The 19787-nt window shown below is 39.1% G+C and overlaps 1 protein-coding gene and 1 long non-coding RNA gene across 4 annotated transcripts in view; both read right to left on the bottom strand.

The window, feature by feature from the left end:
* Positions 1-5825: 5825 nt before the first annotated feature.
* The window catches only part of GMPS (guanine monophosphate synthase), a 51757-nt gene continuing 37795 nt past the window's right edge, over positions 5826-19787 (bottom strand). For all 3 annotated transcript variants that reach the window (XM_028504480.2, XM_036017598.1, XM_028504481.2), the window contains 9 exons: positions 17752-17903; positions 17115-17288; positions 15762-15867; positions 14752-14867; positions 12069-12194; positions 9877-9992; positions 8164-8294; positions 6986-7158; positions 5826-5945 (listed from right to left, as the gene is read on the bottom strand). In XM_028504480.2, the coding sequence (XP_028360281.1) occupies positions 5844-5945; positions 6986-7158; positions 8164-8294; positions 9877-9992; positions 12069-12194; positions 14752-14867; positions 15762-15867; positions 17115-17288; positions 17752-17903 (1196 nt within the window). In that variant the 3' untranslated portion in view covers positions 5826-5843. The remainder of the gene's footprint in view (positions 5946-6985; positions 7159-8163; positions 8295-9876; positions 9993-12068; positions 12195-14751; positions 14868-15761; positions 15868-17114; positions 17289-17751; positions 17904-19787) is intronic.
* On the bottom strand, positions 12552-14739 carry LOC118498787. Its single transcript, XR_004901250.1, has 2 exons — positions 14491-14739; positions 12552-14276 (listed from the first exon to the last, which is right to left on the bottom strand). It is a non-coding gene; the product is annotated as an uncharacterized LOC118498787 (long non-coding RNA).

The raw sequence follows: 19787 nt of genomic DNA, 5'->3' as shown, positions 1-19787 counted from the left end.
ATAGAATAGCATTCTGAAATATAGAAAATGTATTTAATTAGAATTTAACACAGTGTTTAGGTAACAGTGAGGTTAAAGTGAAATTCCCAACTGCTTGTATAGTACCTAATATGTATAACTCATTAAAATAATCCACTAACAATCTACAAAAAAGCCCTATTTAGCAATGGTGTGAAATACAGCTTTTGATTTTTCTAAAAGAGAATGACAGATTTTTGAGAGTTCAAGATGAAATTTCAGTATTATTTTAAGCCATGTTAAAACAATAAAGACTTTTCAAAATACAGTGAAATTAAAGTCTTCTCAGATGACCGAAGGCCAGACCAGATCAAGGATGTGAAAGGAAACGTACCATGGCAACGCAGCTACCTGAAAGTAGCGACTGAACTTGGTTTCTGAACGTGGCTATTTCTTCTAATCTTCACATTGGCGACTCACTAATATAAACACTTAATTTAATGGGTTTGATCAACTCTGATAACATAGTTCCAAACAATGAAAAGGATCCGATTTGTCTATCAAATAAAGGTAATTTGTAAAAAATAAATAAAAAATAAAGGTAATTTGTTTTAAGAAACTGAGAACAGATTTGACCAAATATAAATAAATATGCAAGAAGTCAAATAAGCATGGGTGTGACTTTAATTTTGGAAACACGAATACAAAGCTTTTAAGTTAGTCATTTAAATAAAAGGCTACCTAGTATTTTGTGTCCACTATGTTCAATGTTAACATTCTGGGCAAAATGTTGCCTACTCTCTCACATGTGGAAGAGGAGCTAAGTTTATTTCCCAGAAGCCCCTGATACTATACGCAATTTCTTATTTCCCATATCCTGATAGTGTCTGTCATCTTTGCGCTTGTTTCTGACTTTCTCATGGACACTGAAGCTTAATGACAAAGTCTGGAAGTTGTTTCCTCCTTTATGAAGTATATTGAAGACAAAAGGCATTTAGGTCATTTCACATTAATTTAGCAAAGCGTTTTTGTGCCAACATTTTCACAACATACATTTCGGTACACCATAAACAATTACATAATGGTTTCACAACTACACTACTTCAAGTAACAAAATATTTCTGTATGAAAAGTCTGCTCAAAAGATTACATTCATTTCTTCACTTAATATCTTAAGGTCATAGTAGATTCAAAGAAAGTTACTTACCTTCAACATCCATATTCTCCAAAAGCATATACTCCAATTACTCTAAATACCCCAGAAATAGTCAAACTCCCTGCAGTTTTAGGATTCTGCTAATCAAAGGACTCTTAATAAGGTCAAAAAAAAAAAAAAGCCACAGGTATTATTAGTGAACAAAGACCTTAACGGGAAAGTAAATTAAGATGGAACTGCTAAAAAAAATTCTCATTCAAGGAACTTAGGTTACAGGTAGGTAATCTCTCTAGCTCTCTAGGGAATTACCAGAACGACACAGCTCCAGGATTTTTGAGTGGGTACAGTATCAGTTTCACGATCTGGTTACTCAGATTTGCAGAGGGGACCTGCAGCATAGGGGTCGATTTCTCCTCTTTGACAAAAAAAGCAAAAGGAACAGGTTGAAAGAAAGAAGCAGGTATAGTTGTTACCAAGACCTCGACAGAGACGATATATACGTCAGCCGTCCTAGTTACCAAACAGACCTTCGGAGTGTCTGAGCTACAACGAAGTACTGGCTTAATCAGTTCCAGAGTCTGGCCCCCAGTTGTGAACTAATTTAGCTGTGAGATCTTCAATAAGGCAGTATCTGTGGCCTTCTCTTCTCACCTGTGGGTTCGTCTAAGATTTTAAACCGTCACTAGATAGACCAGGTATGTTCCTCACTAAGAATTTATTCCAGTGGAGAGATTTAAAACTGTCAATGCTCAGGCCACACTCAGATTCAAATTTAATCGGTTTGATCATGAGGTCTAGGCATTACGCAGACTTAACCCCTCAGGTAGTAGTTAAGAGGCACCCAGGGTTGAGAACCACCAACAAAAAGTTAGCGTTGCATAGGGTTGAATGCCTGGGCCTCTTCAATATAGAAGACCGGGGCTGGGAGCTGGCATTTTGGCACTCTGTGGGGAGTCCAAATCTCTTGCCATTAAATGAGACGTTCAAGAATGTAAGAGCCAAAGATACCAACACTACTATTGTCAAAGCCCTCCAGTGCTAAAATACCTGGCTTCCCTGTATCACCTGTGTGGCTAAGCCACCCCAGTAGGGGCAAAAGGAAGGCTTTCCAGGGGTGGAGACGTCCAACTTGTATTCACTTCTGTTACTTTAATTTGGGCCAATGAAAGGAGCACCCACTAAGGTGTGCTCAGCATATTCCAATGAGAATTCAGGAGAGAGGGAGGGAGGAGCAGGGTGTGGAGAACAGTGAAGGGGGCTGGTGTGGAAAGGTTACACTGGGCCTGAGTGTCAGAGGAATTTCTGAAAGATAGTACTACCCCTAGAGATGAATCACTAATTGTCAATAAGGAGGTGATTAACACTTTCGAAGTACATTCATCCCTGATGGTCAATTACACACCGACAACTTCCTGGTAAGCCTTACCTTGAAGGGCCTTATAGCATTACCTTCAAGGTAGGCATCTGAAAGCCTGGATGCTAAGTCCAGCTCTGCCAACAATTAGCTGTCTATAACTGACTGTGGCAGACTTCTCAGCCGCCTCAAAGCAAAAGCATGTTCTATCAACCTTCCCAGAACACACAACAAAGGGACTGCCACTGGGTATGTGTGGATGGGTATTTTCCAAGTGTCATAATCACCACGGATTTCTTAAGTGTTCAGACCTTGCTTATGTATACCACAGCTTTGACAAAAGGGAAATGAATATTTTATTTTACAATGTATTTTGAGGTTTACCTTTGACTGATATTTAAAAAAAATGATTCCTCTTCTCCATTCTTTCTCCTGCAATGATTTTTCTTGTTATTTATACAAAATAAGAATTTAGGGCTGGGTTTGATCTTGTAAGTTTATCCAACTGCCTCATCTTACGGATAAAGAAACAGATGACTTGAGCAAGTTCTCACAGCTTTTTAAGGACAAGACCACGCACTGAAGTTGGACATTCCCACCTACCTAATCTGAGTGCCTTTTATTCTCTAGAGGCTTGATTCACAAGTATTTTGATAAAACAGGGTATCAGGAGATAAGCCAAAACACAGCAAGGAAACAACTTTTGCAATTCTTGTTTGGCTCTATGCATGTAGCTGTTTCAGGATGAAGGCAGCAAAATATGGAGAAACAGTGCACACCTATCTCCCAGATACACCTAAAGACTTCCTCTCAGACACTGTGCCGGGCTACCCATGTCATTTCTAACACAGCTGACAATCACAGGTGGGGCATGAAGGTGGGGCTGGGTGTTTGGTCTTAAAAATTCTTAGAAGTAAATGATGCTTCCACTGCTCTGCCACCCTCCTCCTAGTAGATATAAAGAAACAAAATATATTTAATTAGATAGAGGTGTCCCAGGTAGGTGGCAAGTGATGGGAATGCAGTTGTGATCTACCACGGATCATGTTTAAGTCTGAAACTCATCAGGTAGCCATTACTAAGCTGAGCCTGTTTCCTTAAGTGTAAAACGGGACTGTAATCTCACTGTTCCTCAGCTGCATGAATGAAATCCCGTGAGGGTACGGAGTAGTACTGTATGCCACAAAACAAACAGTGCTTCGCAAAAGAAGAGTGGGTACTTAGTATCAGGGAATTTCTGAATTTCAGAAATTTTCATTTTTTTCTATATCCTGTCAAGGTCTGTTTTGGAGAAACCATTTTTCCAGTATTAAATAGGACTATACGAGAAAGGGGTTAGTGAACAGATAGCAGGAACACATTAGGTTCAAAAAAAGTAACTGTTTTAAACTTCAAAATCTCTCAGAGCCTTGAATAGAACACAGACTACGACCCCAAGATCTCCAAGACGGAAGGACAAGTGAGCAGTGCCTTCCCAGCTTCTAGGACCTGACCCTTTCACCCGGACCATCGCGGCGGAGCGACGTGCCCTAGGACACCCTTTGGGGGGAAAACAACAACGACAGCACTATTACTATTACTATATATTTTTCCTAGTATGTGCTTGAAAACACAATCATAAGACACTTTAGTAAAGAGAAAATTTTTCACATAAACATAAATGTTTGTAAACCTTTTATAGGCTGTCTATTCCAGCTCCAGAATAACACGACTCCAAATCTGTTAAGGCCAAATCACTAACATAACCCTCTTGTCAAAAGGCCATCGAGAATAACCCACCATCAGGACAGAGAATGAACCTTTCAAGTTCTGTAGCAGTCATCCGACTCCTAGGTCCCAGGTAAGGATATCTGTTACAATAGACAGAGCTCTTCCCTAGATGGTCCAGCAACAGCTTTCCTGTCCTCTGAACCAGCCAGAATGAAGGCATCCGCCACATATAATTTTATTGTTTACCTAACACTGAATCCCATACAAAACATTTTTTTTTCTAATACAGAATTTTGAAAATTAAGAGGCAGCAACCTGAGATGGAAATAGTATGAGAAAAACAGGGACACCTAAAACTAATGTCAATTATACTATTAAAGTATAATTAAAAAATGAACAAAGAAAAGCATGGTAACACTCTTAAACAGTAACATCAGCTAAAACACTGAGTGAGAGATGGCTGTAGAATCTATGTCTAATACTGTCTATTTTTAGAGTGCTTATACAAATGTCACAAAGGATGTGGTAGAGACTGGTGGCAAAGGCAACAAGTTCTACACCAGTTCTCGAATCTTCTCTTACAGCTGGTAGAAGGATTACAAAGTTTGGCAATAGTTTGCGTGGATCAAGACTAGTCACAGTCTTCTGGGCAGCGGGTAATAAATCTGTCTACAGATTACATCTAAGAGTTTATTTCACAACTCTTCACTGGGCAATATAAGCTGTGGGCATGCATTTGTAAACTGCAGGCATGCGTGATGGTTTTCGTGGTCTCAAAGCTTCCCCTCTGACCAAACGAGGTTAAAGCACTCTAAGTTTAGGCTACGCCGCCAGAGACAATCTCTTCGGGGGGGGGGGGGGGGGGGGGGGGGGGGGGGGGGGCACACACAAACTTCCTACGCAAGGCTGCTGGAGCAGGCAGTGTGAGGCAAGGAGGACAAAGCTCCTTCCTAGTGAAAAGGCTGACTGTGAGCAACATGACTTCTATTTGAAACATGATTTGAAACATTTTAAACTGAGTCCACTCCTAGTTCCTTTCTCCTATGGCTGTGACAGCATTCAATTCTAAAGTACCTCCACAAATTCTTGGTGCTGTCCATATTAAGGTAGCTTGCATTTTATAATGCCGGTGTACTGCAAAAGTGGCTGGATCAGCCCACCTGTACTTTTATCTGATATGCTTGTCACTTCTCTCCCAACCTTTGGAGAAATAAGGTTACTTACAGGGAAACTCAGATTCTAAAACAGGTATACGTACTAAGTCACACTGTAAATAATGTTTTTTTCCTAACAGCTCTCAGAAACTGGTAAGGGAACAGAATCCCATGACTACCCCCAAACTCATCCACCTTCATACATCTTCATGAACAGAGGCATCAACAGCGACAGTGAGTTTATACACAAAGAACAAGTGAGGCAGAGGCAAAGGCAAATGCAGTGTCAGTCTGTCTGAGTGTAGGCAATGATGCTTTGATTGTACCCGTACAAACTCTGTAGTCCCTTTTAGATATCCCCAACGCAGCCCTCAGGCCATAGCGCTCTGCTGTGAAGAGTTCAGATGTGATGTAGCCGCTCCAGTACTCTTCACAGTACTGCACATGTCAACACTGGGAATGGTTGCTAATCAAGTTAAACTGCACACAGGACTTTAGAACAAGAAGTTTATTACTCCCACTCAGTAGTTCCTGGGGGCTTTGATGTTAAGTCATACATAATTCGAGAAATACCAGGAATCTTCTTAATCTCAGTGACCATCTTCAACACCACCTGTAATAAAACAAAGATTACAAATAGAAGAGCCAGAATCCACGGCACGTCCAAAGGACCCAAATGGCTTGCATTTGCAATTTGAAATTGTGATCTATTTTTACTACTGTCCTCTCTGTATATGGGATGGTCCCTGATAAATTTTGTGCAATGAACCTATTTCCCTCTACAGATTTAAGTGGCTTAAATTCTATACTACTCAAAGTACAGTCCACAAACAGGTGCCAGTCCGTAAGTTGTGTGTGTTACAGGTCCACAGGTGTTTAGAAACACAGCACTTTGGCATTGTTACGGCATCTAAACATGTGAAGCCGATTCTCCACAAGCTACCTATGACTGAAACATACAACTCTGAGGCTACCACGGCAGTGCATAATGCACTACAATAACAACCACCACCGAGTGTACAGGAGACGGAGGCCTGGTCACTGAGTGAACAGAAATTTGGCAAATCCAAGCCTAAAGAAAAACAAGGCCGTAGGCCACATGTCACAGCCCAGCTCTGCAGCTGTAACCAGAGCCCTGCCCTGCACTGGAGTACTGGGGCAGTGGTCCAGCTAACAAAGGCCAACTGTGATTTTCATCCACTAGTAAGCAAATAGCTCCTTTGGAACACTGTGCTGGAGAAATAACAGGAGGGAGGGGATCAAAAATGGAATTGCGAGTAGGCGGCACATTAAGCAATTCATGGGTTTCTGGTCATAATGCCATCAATTCTCGTCCTTATTTCTAATAAACTCTTCTTCATTCCTGAGGTTCTTTACTTGGAGAATAAATACTATTTATAAAGTAGAGGATGGTTGGCAAAATTAAATAAAGTTATAGGTTAGAGTTAGTAATCAGACATCTACAGGGATATAAACTTAAGGCCTTTTTCTACTACAGTGTGCTAAACAGGCTTTTTATGTCCACAACTGACTATCTTATGAACAGAAAACCAACCCCAGAAATACCAACATTGTCCCAGTCTATTCCATTCACCACATTATAAAATGCAAGAGGTACTGAAAATGTATGTTAGAAGAAAATATATAAATTACCTCTACAGGGATCTCATTGCCAGGCGTTGCAGGTATACCAGTCATGAAATCACTAGTAATAAAGGTTCGAATAACCACAGATCTCTGGCACGAAGGCTGCTTCTGAAGTGGGTCCCGATCAAAATGTAACGGTGTCAAAATCACTGGCATCTGGCTGATTTTTCCAGCATACCCTACGGAAAGGACACTGACATGTAGAGCCCACCACCATCCCTGGAAAAGCTCTCTGATCCAGTTCAGTGAAATCCTCCCAGACAACATCTAAAATCTCTCTCAATCTCTCTCTCTCTCTCACACCCCCCCGCCGCCCTGCAGTTAGCACCACAGTCGTTCTGCAGTTTCCAGCTGCTCTCATGGCATCTTAAGTAAACTCAACCACAGAAACAAGTAACAGGATTTGATGGCTGCAGTGATACGTTATATTTGCGTGTGCGTGTGTGTACATATAAATATAAAAAACAAAGTCTACTCTTGTAATTCATGGCTGTTCAGGTCTATACTGCAAACATTGAACTGGCAAACACTAAACTATTGCCTCCAGAAGAACCAAGAATTAGGTTCTCACAAGCCTTTGGTTTCATTTTCATTAACCAATCAGTACACAACCTTTTGTTGTGTGTGTTTCTGTTTAAAGACACCTTTTTAACATTTACTGTACATTCATTAACATTCAGCTCACTGCCAATAGCACTGTAATCCATACATGAACAAATCTCCTCTAACCTACATATTTTCTCTATAAGGCACATCTCAGCCTTCCTGTGCTTAGAAGCTTAGACAGTAACTCAGCATCATGCTTGGGGGAACATTTGAAGCAGTGAAATCACCAACAAGAAGCACGAAAATGCAGCAAGTATGGCACTAAATAGACTACAGGAAGGACACTTGTTTACGGTAAGAGAACTGAAATAAGAAGGATGAATACTGCCTTGTCCGATCTCAGCTGAGAACATGCAAGTTGGGCAGCTCAAACTTTCTGCCACTATGCACATGCCTGCAAATGACCAAAGGGCAAATAAATTTTATATGAAGGCAATACCACAGAATTATCCATAGAAATGAATAATAAAAATGAGAGCATCTAAAAATCAGCGGTTGCATTCTCCTACTAGAAATCACAACGCCAGCGCCCAAATCCTAGGTCAAGCGTGCAGTGATGAACAAGATGACCAACTCACCAGACTCCCTGAGAATGTTCTGAGCCTCGAAATCAGCTTGGCGTAACGTGCTGAGCACCCCTGTTGTCAAGAAAGTGGGAGTAACATCTGTCGGAGGCTCTTTAACCGGCGGGCCAAATATATAGACGACTCTAGAAGAGGGGAGGAGAACATTCCAGAGAATTACAATTTAGTATGGGAAGCAAGGCACACAGAATGACATTCTTTCCATTTAACTCTTAGGCACCTCTCCTATCCACTTGAAATCCCCCATGGGTAAGTTAGGATATAAAATTATAGATGGGTTTATGCTCTATGTACCTCCCTCAAAGCGTATTCTACAGAACACTGATATCTCAGGATGTGCAAAGGCAGTATGTGATTACTGCAATCCTCTTTTCATGTAATGTCTTGGATTGGATTCAAGAATGTCGCCAAAACTTCATATCTGTCTGGACTCTGTGGTGAAAATAGGGTCTTTGCAGATGTCATCAAGTTAAAATAAGGTTATAATGCACGAGGGTGGCCGTTGATCCACTGACTGGGTGTCCTTCTGAAGAGAGAAATTTGGGAACACACACACACACAGGCCGAAGAGGGCTGTGTGAGGACAGAGACAGAGACTGGAGTTACACGGCAACGAGCCAAGAACTGCCAACAAACAACAGCAACGAGGAAAAGCCAAGACAGGACCCTCCCCCAGAGCCGGAGGAGAGAGCACGGGCCCTGCTGACACTTGGAGTTCAGACTTCTAGCCTCCCACACTGCGAGAGAACAATTTCTCCTGTGACAAACCTCCCAGTCTGTGGTCATTTGTTAGGGTAGCTCCAAGAAATTAATACTCCTAAGCCTGGGGAAACACTGAGCTGAACAAATAAACAAGTTGTTTTACAACAGAACTTCAGAAATTGTAACAGGCTAATAATATACAGCACTGGAAACCTCCAAGATGAAGGAGCTACAGTGGATTTCCCACACTTACTCGACCACTCAATCCCTTCGCTTTGGGAAACACTGATCCCAAGGAAAGACTCTCCTTTTCACTTTATTAAAAGTGTCACCAAAATGGACCCCAAAGCTTGGTATGCTACTGTTTCCTTCTAAAAGGAGTAACTCAGCACTGCTTTCAGCAAACATCTACTTGAAAGATAGGAAGACACCACTGCAGGTGTCAAAAAAGCTGGGTTTGGAACACGGCTTGAGGGAGGCAGGATCAAACAACTCAGGAGAATCACTGTTGACATATCCAACATAAAAATTAATGTGCAAATCAAAGGAAAAATAAATCGGACAAACTAAACTGAAAATAAATTATACAGGTAGTTATTTAACGATATCTGGCACATGCCTATTTCTTTTCTTTGATTTCCCCTGAGATGATTATTAAATTAACTATAAAACCTTTAGGTATTTTTTCAATCCTTTTGAAACGTTACCATAAAACCAATAGCCAGCATAAGCTGCTAATTTGGAACACATGTTTTAAACTGGCTTTAATATTTTATACTAAGCTAAAAATCCTTTCTATTTTTTCCTTTAAACAAACAAAAACGTAAGCAGATGATTGTATTGTGTTGAAGGAACGAAACACAAGATCTTATTAAAAAGCTGTTCGATTGTGACCTAAGTGTGTACCTGTCTCTGTGCTTGAGCCCTTCGGTCCTCCAACAGTGGAAAAACCTTAAAAGCGCAGCCTTCCATTACACCTCACCCCGCTCCCACCACAGAACACACCTGTTAATGTTGTGACACATGCGAGGTATGAGCCTAGCCAGGAAAATGAGAGACTCCCAGTCGGGTTCATCTTTGCTGGAGATTCCACACACGTAACTGTAGGAGCGACAATCACCCTGAAAGCACAAACACAACCAATTTTAATGGTCTTACAGAAGTCAAAAGATGGACTGGAAAACATTTCGTGCATATGGTGACACCATTAGTAACAATCATCTTTTGAGAAAAAGAAAAATTTGTGTTATGAAAGCATATATGGATATTTCTCTAATAATATAAATAAATCCTAAATTAAAACCTCACATTAAGTTCTACCTAAATCAGTTCAGACATCAAGTGTCCCGGTAACCTTAAGGACTTGTTGAACACGCGCCAGAGGCACACCGGGATTCGCTCCAAGTGTCCGCCCAGCTGTGGACAGCAAGCACACGGAACCTGGCGACCATCCGCCCGTGCTGATCGGGTGAATAGAGGATTCTTAGGTCAGAGGTAACAAATGATTTCATAAACTTTCACTTATCAATTTATTTTAAACTGAGCTTAAATAATTGAATAAAACTGTACTAATATTGATTCCCTTTTTCTTTGTCCTGTTCCATCCAAGTAATTTTCTTTAAAAAAAAAATCAAACTGAAAAGCAATTTTAAGTCATTAGAGAACTACCTAATACCCAGTATATTGAGAAAACAAGAATTCAGACTGTGTGAATGCTAATTTGATAGTATCTATCAAAGTTTAAAATGTACATGGTTTTAAGCCAGGGAATGATCTTACAGAAGTACATGAGTAACTGCTTAAAGAAATAAAACATTACTTGCTAAAATGCCTGTAACAATGAAATGCCCGTAGGTAGGGGAATGATTAAAAATATGGTGTAACCATGTATGGAATATAAGGCAGCAGTTAAGAATAATCTACATTTAGTGGCATGAAACAGTAAGTTCATGATGTTCAGTTAAGAAAAACAAAGTGACAGTGTGTCTGTGTAATTCTCTTTTCTTTTCAAAATAAATGTATGTGGAAGAACACACACAACAGTTTGAGAGCAAGAACAGAGAAAATTCCTTTCAAATGTATTGCATTTTGATTGTTTTTACAATTATGGTTTACTTTGGTGTTCAGAAAACCAACTTCACTGCTATCCTAACCACGTATCACGATGTTTACTGGGCTTCCAGGACTCTCCAAAGGCCTAAGAGACTACAATGAAGTTAAATATCTAACAAAACAAAACAAACAAACAAACAAAAAAACCCTTTCATTTTCATGGGAAGAATAGTGGAATCTGAGTAAGCTTCATTTTTTAAAAAGTCACTCATCCAACAATTCAGCAAAAAGAGTATGTTTATTAAGTTTTAGATGAATAATCTCCACAACAGTTCATTTCTTTCCACACATAATTCTACTCTACAAGGCCGTTATAAATACATTAACTCAGTAACTGACACTCATACCATTTTAAGTTAAATTATTTGACACCTTATAGTTTTCATTTTACTACAAACTCTAAACAACAAAAAAGAAACCTTCCTCTTCTCTACCCTCTGACAGTTTTTCCCCCAGACACTCACTTGAGAATCCCATAAACAAAGGATACAGTCTAATCATGAATAGCACTATAATAACAGTTGAAACTACATTATCCTCACATGCTTTTACAACTGGAAAGACAGAACAATACAAAAATGTTCCCTGTGCATCACCACAGCTAAGAGAAGAAAGACATGAGACGGAAGCAGAGAGCACTGGTTTAAAAAGTACACGGGCTGAGAACAAGACCTGAACCAGTGAAACCTGATGGCATACCATGGTCACCTGGGGCGTTCGTGCAGCTGGATACTTCTGAAGCCACAGTGCATTTCGTACCAAGAAGGATAAATGAGAACATGACCTCCTGGTAACTACCCTTCGAGGCAGAAACAAACAAGGTAACCCCAGAGGCAAACCATTCTTTGAATTTTTACTTTTGTTAGAGATGACAGATGCTGCAAAACTACAAAATCTCAGCCTGAATACGGAGTCCTTAGAACCTTATTCACTGCATAAACATTATATAAAACACTGCCTTTTTACATTTCTACACTTGGCATATATATTTTCATATTCCGAAGTCAGCCCTATTCCCAAGTTAGTGGAAAGAACATCTGCAGAGGGTTATGTCACGGGTCAGTCAATGAACTCACACAACTCACCTGCACACCCACGGTTTTAATTGGCAGAAGGAAGGCATTCAGTGAATGCAGACTGGTAATCTGCATCAGCTTCTCCTGGTCCTCTTCTGTAGTGCAGGCTTTGACTCGCTGTAATAGCGTGTGCGGCTGCGAAAACGAGACATATTTCTTAAGATTTCAAGAAATAAGGTACTCACTCTTTTGGTATCTCTATTACTATCTGACATATTTACACCCACTAGTTTACAGTAACAGATCCTGTTGGGCATTTCCCTCTGACTTTTGTGTGCTACGTAGCAAATCAGAATTTCATTCCTGAGGGCTAGGGCTATCAGAAGTCAAATATCAGGATAAGAAATACAGATCAGATTTACATCCAGGCTTCAATCCTCTGTCACTAGCAGGGAACCTACTTCACAAGTCAAACCTTCTCCTCTCTAGTAAAATTTTCTGCCATAAAGTCCATTTTGTCTGAAATTAGTCTTCCTACTTTTTGGGGGGGTGGGGGGGCTTATTTACCTGGTATATTTTTTTTCCATTCTCTTACTTTCACCCCTTCAATTCACAGGTAAAGAGACTATAGGTAGATTTTACTTTTCAGTCTAGTTTGACAATCTATGTCTTAACTAGAGATGCTAGTCCTTTTAATTAATTGTGGGTTAATGATATGGCTGATTTCAACCATTTTATTCAGTAGTTTCTACCTGTCCCACTTCTTCCACTTCTTTCTCCTTTCTTACACTGTGAGCTGATGACTTCTCCCAGCTCCTTTATTTCCCCTTGGTTTTGAAGTTAAACCCTCCGTTTTTAGTCTTTCAGTAGTTCCCCTTAAATGTTAGCATGCATATTTAACAAAGGAGAATTAATCTCTCTAGCCTCCTGGCAAACAATACAATCATTTTTAAAAGCTTTAACTCCAACCAATCCCCTTGTGGTTTACGTGCTATTAGTTATGTATTATCACAGTGCTTCTTAAATAAAACAACAAAAATTACAGATTATTTTTATTATATACTCCATGTTTGTTTGAATTTTAGCCATTTACCATTGTCTTAGTTTACCATGTTTTCTTGTATCTGAGACCTTTCTCCTAGAAACCTTTTGCTTCGCCTAAAACTCAGTCCTTTAAGGAGTGGTTCTCAAGCCCAGCTGTAGACTCAAATTACTTGGTATGACCCGGTTCCATCCCATGTTAAATAAGAAATTCTAGGGAAAAAGGGGTCCCAGCATAGTATACAACAAAACCTCCCTCAGATGATTCTAATACACAAGCAGGTTAAGAACCACTGCCTTTATTGAGAAGGCAGTGTATCTATTCATTACTGTTCATAAATATTTTCTCTTGGTACTTTGAAGTTTTCTTGCTTTTACCATTGCTGTCTGTATAATGGTCTTTCCTTTGTATGGTAAACCAATCTCTTCCCTGGAGCTGCTCTGACTTTAGGAAGTGTGCAGCTTTGCTACGTATGTCAGCTCAATGCCAAATTCTTTTCCTTTATTCTGATACAGATGCATTATGTTTTCCAGAATCCGAGGCATGGTCTCTAACCAGTGTAAAAGAATCCAAATATTTTGTCTATTATCTCCTCTGAAAATATGTTCAAACTGACCTTTTCATTCTATCTTAACTTCTATTCATTTTCCCTTTGATGCTTTGTTCTGATTTCTGGTAATTTTTTTAACATTGCTCTTTAGCTGTTTTTAGTTTTAGTTATTTTCATTTCTATGACTTCACTTTTTAGAAACTGCCCAGTCATTTGATAGCCTCTTAACATATACCTTATTCTTATTATCAATTGCTTCTTTTATTTTATGTACTTTATGCTATCTGCTAATTCCAGTACTTGAAGTGTCTGAGGGTTTTGTTCTGCTAGTTTCCACTAGCTCTCATGCATGGTGCCTTGCTTCTGTACATATTTTGTAATTTTTTATTGTAAGCTCATATTTGGTGGACCTGTATCTATGGGAATTCTTTGAGGACCAACTGGAGATATTTCAAAGAGTAAATTAATTTACACTGCTTGTTGCTTGACACCTGTGAGCGCTGTCAACCAAGATCCACTTTATATTAGAATTGAATTCTTGGCTTGCAGTTTTTCAGACCACACAGATTGTGAGTTTAGACACCAAATACATAGAAGGACTAGAATACTTTTCCAGTCATGCTCAGTATGAGCTAAAACAAATATCCTTGCTTTCTTGCAACACATATATAGTATTTTAAAACACCTTTTCACCCTGGCTGGCGTAGCTCAGTGGATTGAGCGCTGGCTGCGAACCAAAGTGTCGTAGGTTTGATTCCCAGTCAGGGTACATGCCTGGGTTGTAGGTCATGGCCCTCAGCAACCACACATTGATGTTTCTCTTTCTCTCTCCCTCCCTTCCCTCTCTAAAAAAAAAAATAATAATAATAATAAATAAAATCTTTAAAAAAAAACCACACCTTTTCGTATCTAGCATTTTTAAGGACTCAGGGTATCCAATCTGCTCTATGACTGGAAATAACAGTGTGCATTTAAGTGTCTCTGTAGAATATTTTCTTCATAGTCATTTCTAAGGTAAAATTACTCTGAATCTTCAAATAAAGAAAGTCAAATATATTCACTGTAAATTCCGGAGTACAAGAATCGATTCAATTCTTTGCACTGATTAGCTTAAACTGTTTAAAGCTCTCGAAACACACAAATTCAATGTAAATTATTACCTTTTTAACACTTGCAGAAAAATCTGCTACTATTTTCAAAATATTGTTGGTTTCAGGAAAGTCCTTACAAATGTAAGGTTCTTCAGCACATATCACTCGGATTGCCAGACCGGGACCTGCAGAGAAGAGCAACAATGGTATTTAACACCAAGTTTAATACAAAAATGTCAATACTCCCAAAATATAATAAAATCCTTTCAAAAATTAAACCTCATGTGCCATTTTAAGTTTTTTCCTTAGTTTTACTGAGATATAATTGACATATCACCACTGCAAATAGTTTCAAGGATCGAATAAGACAATATATGTAAAATATTTAGTTAGCAGAATGCCTAGCACGTATCAGTACTCAAAAAATGTGAGCTATTACTGTTTTTTATTTTAATTAGACCATTCTCTCAACTCATGTCCAAATGATGAGAGCTATAAATTGAGGTACAGACTTGTCTAAATAAAAACATGTTAAAAATTCTCGGTTCTAATTTTAAATAAATATCACCTCTAATTAATTATTTTTCTAAATGACAGCAAATGACCATTTAAAGAGTATTTTTCATTTGTTCTTAAAGTAGTTATAGGCAGCCTGTGCAAAGACGTGGTTCAGTGATTCAGACAAGTGAGCCATGGTATAAGGATCTCAGAGAGCAGGCTTGAGCCCTGTCTTCCACCACGGCATCACAGAGAGAACTCACAAATCCCAGCTCTGGCACCAAGAGCTGTCTGGCAGTGCTATTAAATATCTCTATGCCTTGGTTTTCTCATCTGATGTCAACATTGTATGCCAGACGTACAGGATTGGTACAATATTTAAATATAAACAATGGAAAATAAGTATTTAATAAAATAAAGTATACACTAGATAGTAAAAAGAATGCTATTCCCTAACCACCTTTTCCATTCCCTCAGGTTACGTATTGCCCTTAATAACGTATTATTTCAAAATTGTCTGAATTGATTTTTCTTTAAAATGAAGGTCTAAGAACAAACACAGAATTCAATTTTAATTTTACCTGGGAATGGATGCCTGGAAACTAACTCTTCTGGAAGTCCAAGTTCTCTGCCTAAAATTCTTACTTCATCTTTATGAAAATCTTTCAGAGGTTCTATTACTTTTCCCTACAGCAGGAAAAAAGCCAATTAACACAAATTAGAAACCAAAGTGACATGGAAAACAAAGAATAACAAATTATTGACTTTCCCTGTTGTCTTTTACCTTAGATTTAAAAGTCAGTTTTTAAAACTTCATTTCTTCCTGCATGCTTATAGGCATTAGATGAATATTTTCGTGATCTTATTTCTCTTTGAAACACATTTTAAATATACATACAGCAAACTTACCCTCAATCTTTGATACAGTTCTCACTAGATGACAAGGCAAGTTAAAAATATACTAGTGTTTCAAAACAAAACTCTCCAAATACCATCAAGAAAGTGAAAAGACAATCCACATTAGGCAATCATATATCTTATAATAAACTTATAATAAAGAACCCAATTCAATAAAAAGATAAATAAGCCAATTTAAAAAGAAACGAAGGATCTGAATTGATATTTCTCCAAAGATATACAGTCAATAAGCACATGAAAAAATATTTAATATCATTAGCTATTAGAAAAATGCAAATCAAAACCACAATGAGATACCACTACACATTCGCTAAGATGCTCAAAATAAAGACAGATAAATACTTCAGTCTTTATGATAGCTGTATCAAAACAACAGAGAATAACAAGTGGTGGCAAGGTGTGGAGAAATGAGAACTCTTGGCATTGCTGATGGGAATGTAACATGGCATAACCACTATGGAAATATTAAGGAAGCCTCAAAATATTAAAAATATAACTACTATATGATCCAGCAATCCCACTTCTTGGTGTATTCCAAAAGAACTGAAAGCAGAGTCTACAAGAGATATTTGCAAACCCATATTTACAACACAATTCACAGTAACCAAAAGTGGAGGCGACCAAAGTGTACACTGACAGAGAAACGGACACACAAAATGGGTATATACATACAACAGAATAGTATTCAGCCTTAAAAAGGACATCTTAACATGGACTAACCTCGAGAACCTATGCTAAATGAAATGCGCCAGTCACAGTATGATTTCACTCGCATGAGCTACCTGAAGTAGTCAAATCATTGAAAGAGAAAGCAGAATTGTGACTATCAGGGGTTGGGGGGAGGGAGAAAAAAGGAGCTGCTGTTCCACGGGCATAGAGAGCGTCAGCTTGCAAGATGAAAAGTATGGAAATCTGTTTCACAACGATGCAAATACACCGAACACTACTGAACACTTACAAATGGTTAAGGGAGGGAAGAAAAGAGGCTTTATGGGAAAGTTCACCTAAGTTTTTACCTCTTCTCTCAACTTCCTGATAAGCTCTGTGTCATTATGATGGGTCTTGATGAGTTCAGCTTTGCCACTTGCAACAAGGGATGCACTTTCAATGAGATCAGGCCTTAAGGTACCTTGGGCAAGGAAAACCTCCTCAGGTTTCAGGTTCATTTCTCCAATTACTTCATTGGCAATCTATAACCAACAGGAGCAAAACAGCCTTTTAAAAGGTGAATCTTTTAGCAAGACAGCAAAATTTTATACTTTCAGCTAAATTTCTCAGAAGCCCTTGTGCAATGTTGACCAGATGAAACCCACCCATTCCCAAAATAAACTCCTTTTAAGAACACTAGGAATAGGCTTTCACATGATTCAAAAAGGTTTGCAAACATTCCCCGCTCCAAAAGCTAAAACCACTGAAACACTGAACATCTAATATCAACTGAAAATAGCTGTGCTTAGTTTAAACAACAGCACAATGTGAGTACACATGCTTTTAAAATATAAAACAGTTTCTACCATCTACATAACAGCAATATACAGTAAAACTCTTGGCAAAAAACAAAATGAGCAAATTTAGTTATTTGATAATGACAAAGAAAAACAAATACTAAAATTCACATCAAACAATGCTACCCAGAGGATGTTAAAAAGGTACCTTAACAAAAGTATCCCCAATGATTTTTCTTTTCTCCTCAGGACTTGTAGTCATATTTAACGTTTTGCTAATTCTCTTCCGTGGAGTTCTGTCTTCCTCTGATATCGGTAGAGTTGTTGTTCCATTGTAGAAAGAGTGAGCAGCATTTATCACTGGGCAAGAGAGCAGAAACACGTTTTAATCTAAAAGAGGGCTTTCAGCCCTGGCTGGTGTGCCTGGTATTGACCCGCCCAAGCCCAAAGCCTCTCCTGTTTAGCGTCTCCACAGAGTAAATCCAGTCTTCAGATGGAGAGGGACAGCAGCAGTTTGTTCCTACGCCGAGGGAAGGAATCTGCTCCCCAGTGTTCGACCAATCCACTTTAGGCTCACCCAGAGAACCACGCCCCCCAACGCTTCCAACTGCGGAGCCTCCCACAAGGGTTGCTTTCCCTGGCTTCCTCCCCTCGCCTCCGCCCCTGGGTTTTGGAGTCCCTCCATTTCACTATGCAAGTTACCAGGAACAGGGGCAGGTTCTTGTGGGGCTAAGAATGTTTACAATTGGGAGGTCCTTTTCAAGAAAAAGAATAACAAATTAAGTGTTTTAAGAATTAGCCATCAATACTAGGATGGCTAACAGGAACTTACCTATACACAGAAACAATTACAAATCACGCATGTACAGGCATGCCTCGTTTTATTGTTTTGATTTATTGCATCTCACAGACACTACTTTTTTTTTTTTTTTAAACAAATGGAAGGCAAGAACCTCCACTGGCAAAAGGATTACGCTTCCCCTTATTATGATGGTCTGAAATGGAACTTGCTGCATCCCCAAGGCATGCCTGTACCACCAAACCCAAATGAAATGTATACCTAACTCAAACTTTTCTTAGCCTAATCCCAAAATGCCCACAGCCACTCGAACACGACCCAATAGAAAGCAAGTTAGAGAGAGAAAACAAAGTGAACTTAATTACACATTTTTAAAATATCTCACTTGTGCCCTGGCTGGTGTGGCTCAGTGGATTGAGTGCTGGCCCGCGAACCGAAAGGTCACCAGTTTGATTCCCAGTCAAGGCACATGCCTGGGTTGCAGGCCAGGTCCCCACGTAGCGGCGCGCAAGAGGCAGCCACACATTTGCTGTTTCCCTCCCTCTCTTTCTCCTTCCCCTCCCCTCGCTCTAAAAGTAAATAACTTAAAAAAATAAAAATATAAAATAAATTATATCTCATTTGTAAATGTGAAGAGAATCCTAGGGTCTCTCCCAGAATTCTGGAAAAGATCTGGCATGAGGGACCGTGAAATTTAAACTTCACTAGCTTCCAGATAACTGGCTTTTTCTCTATCAGCTTTCCACCTTCAGCATGTTGTTGAAGCCATTAGACCCCTAGCCCCTCCTCTGTTCTTTGTCCTTGTGACATGACACTAGTTTTATGCCCATGCTGCCATTTAAGCGAAGCTTCAAAAGGAAAAACAGACTGCTCTTCATGTTTACTACAAGTCTTCATTTTACATTCAACCTTTCAGCACAGACTTCAATTAGTTCAATAATATATATGGTTTGCATCATTAAACTACTTGCATCATTGAACTGACTTGATCTCACTATAACTATTGATAGCACCTTATTTTTTTAAAAAAGATTTCTAATAATGTAAATGCAGTTATGACCTAAGAAGCTTGCTAGTGGCCTTAAAAAAATGACTATAGGCCCTGGCTGGCGTAGCTCAGTGGATTGAGCACAGGCTGGGAACCAAAGTGTCCCAGGTTCGATTCCCAGCCAGGGTACATTCCTGGGTTGCAGGCCATAGCCCCCAGCAACCGCACATTGATGTTTCTTTCTTTCTCTCTCTCTCCCTCCCTTCCCTCTCTAAATAAATAAATAAATAAATAAATAAAATCTTAAAAAAAAATGACTATAGACTTTTCACTCCTCATCCATATCAGCCTTCCTGTTTGTAAAATAATCTGTATAACCATACCTGCTGTAAGCAGGCTTGGGTATGCTCATGCATAAATGATACTATGGGTGGGAAAAGATAGCTTACAAAAAGAA

This window comes from Phyllostomus discolor, chromosome 2 (assembly GCF_004126475.2).
Source record: "Phyllostomus discolor isolate MPI-MPIP mPhyDis1 chromosome 2, mPhyDis1.pri.v3, whole genome shotgun sequence".
Classification (NCBI taxonomy): Eukaryota; Metazoa; Chordata; class Mammalia; order Chiroptera; family Phyllostomidae; genus Phyllostomus; species Phyllostomus discolor.
This window is presented reverse-complemented; position numbering and strand designations above follow the sequence as displayed.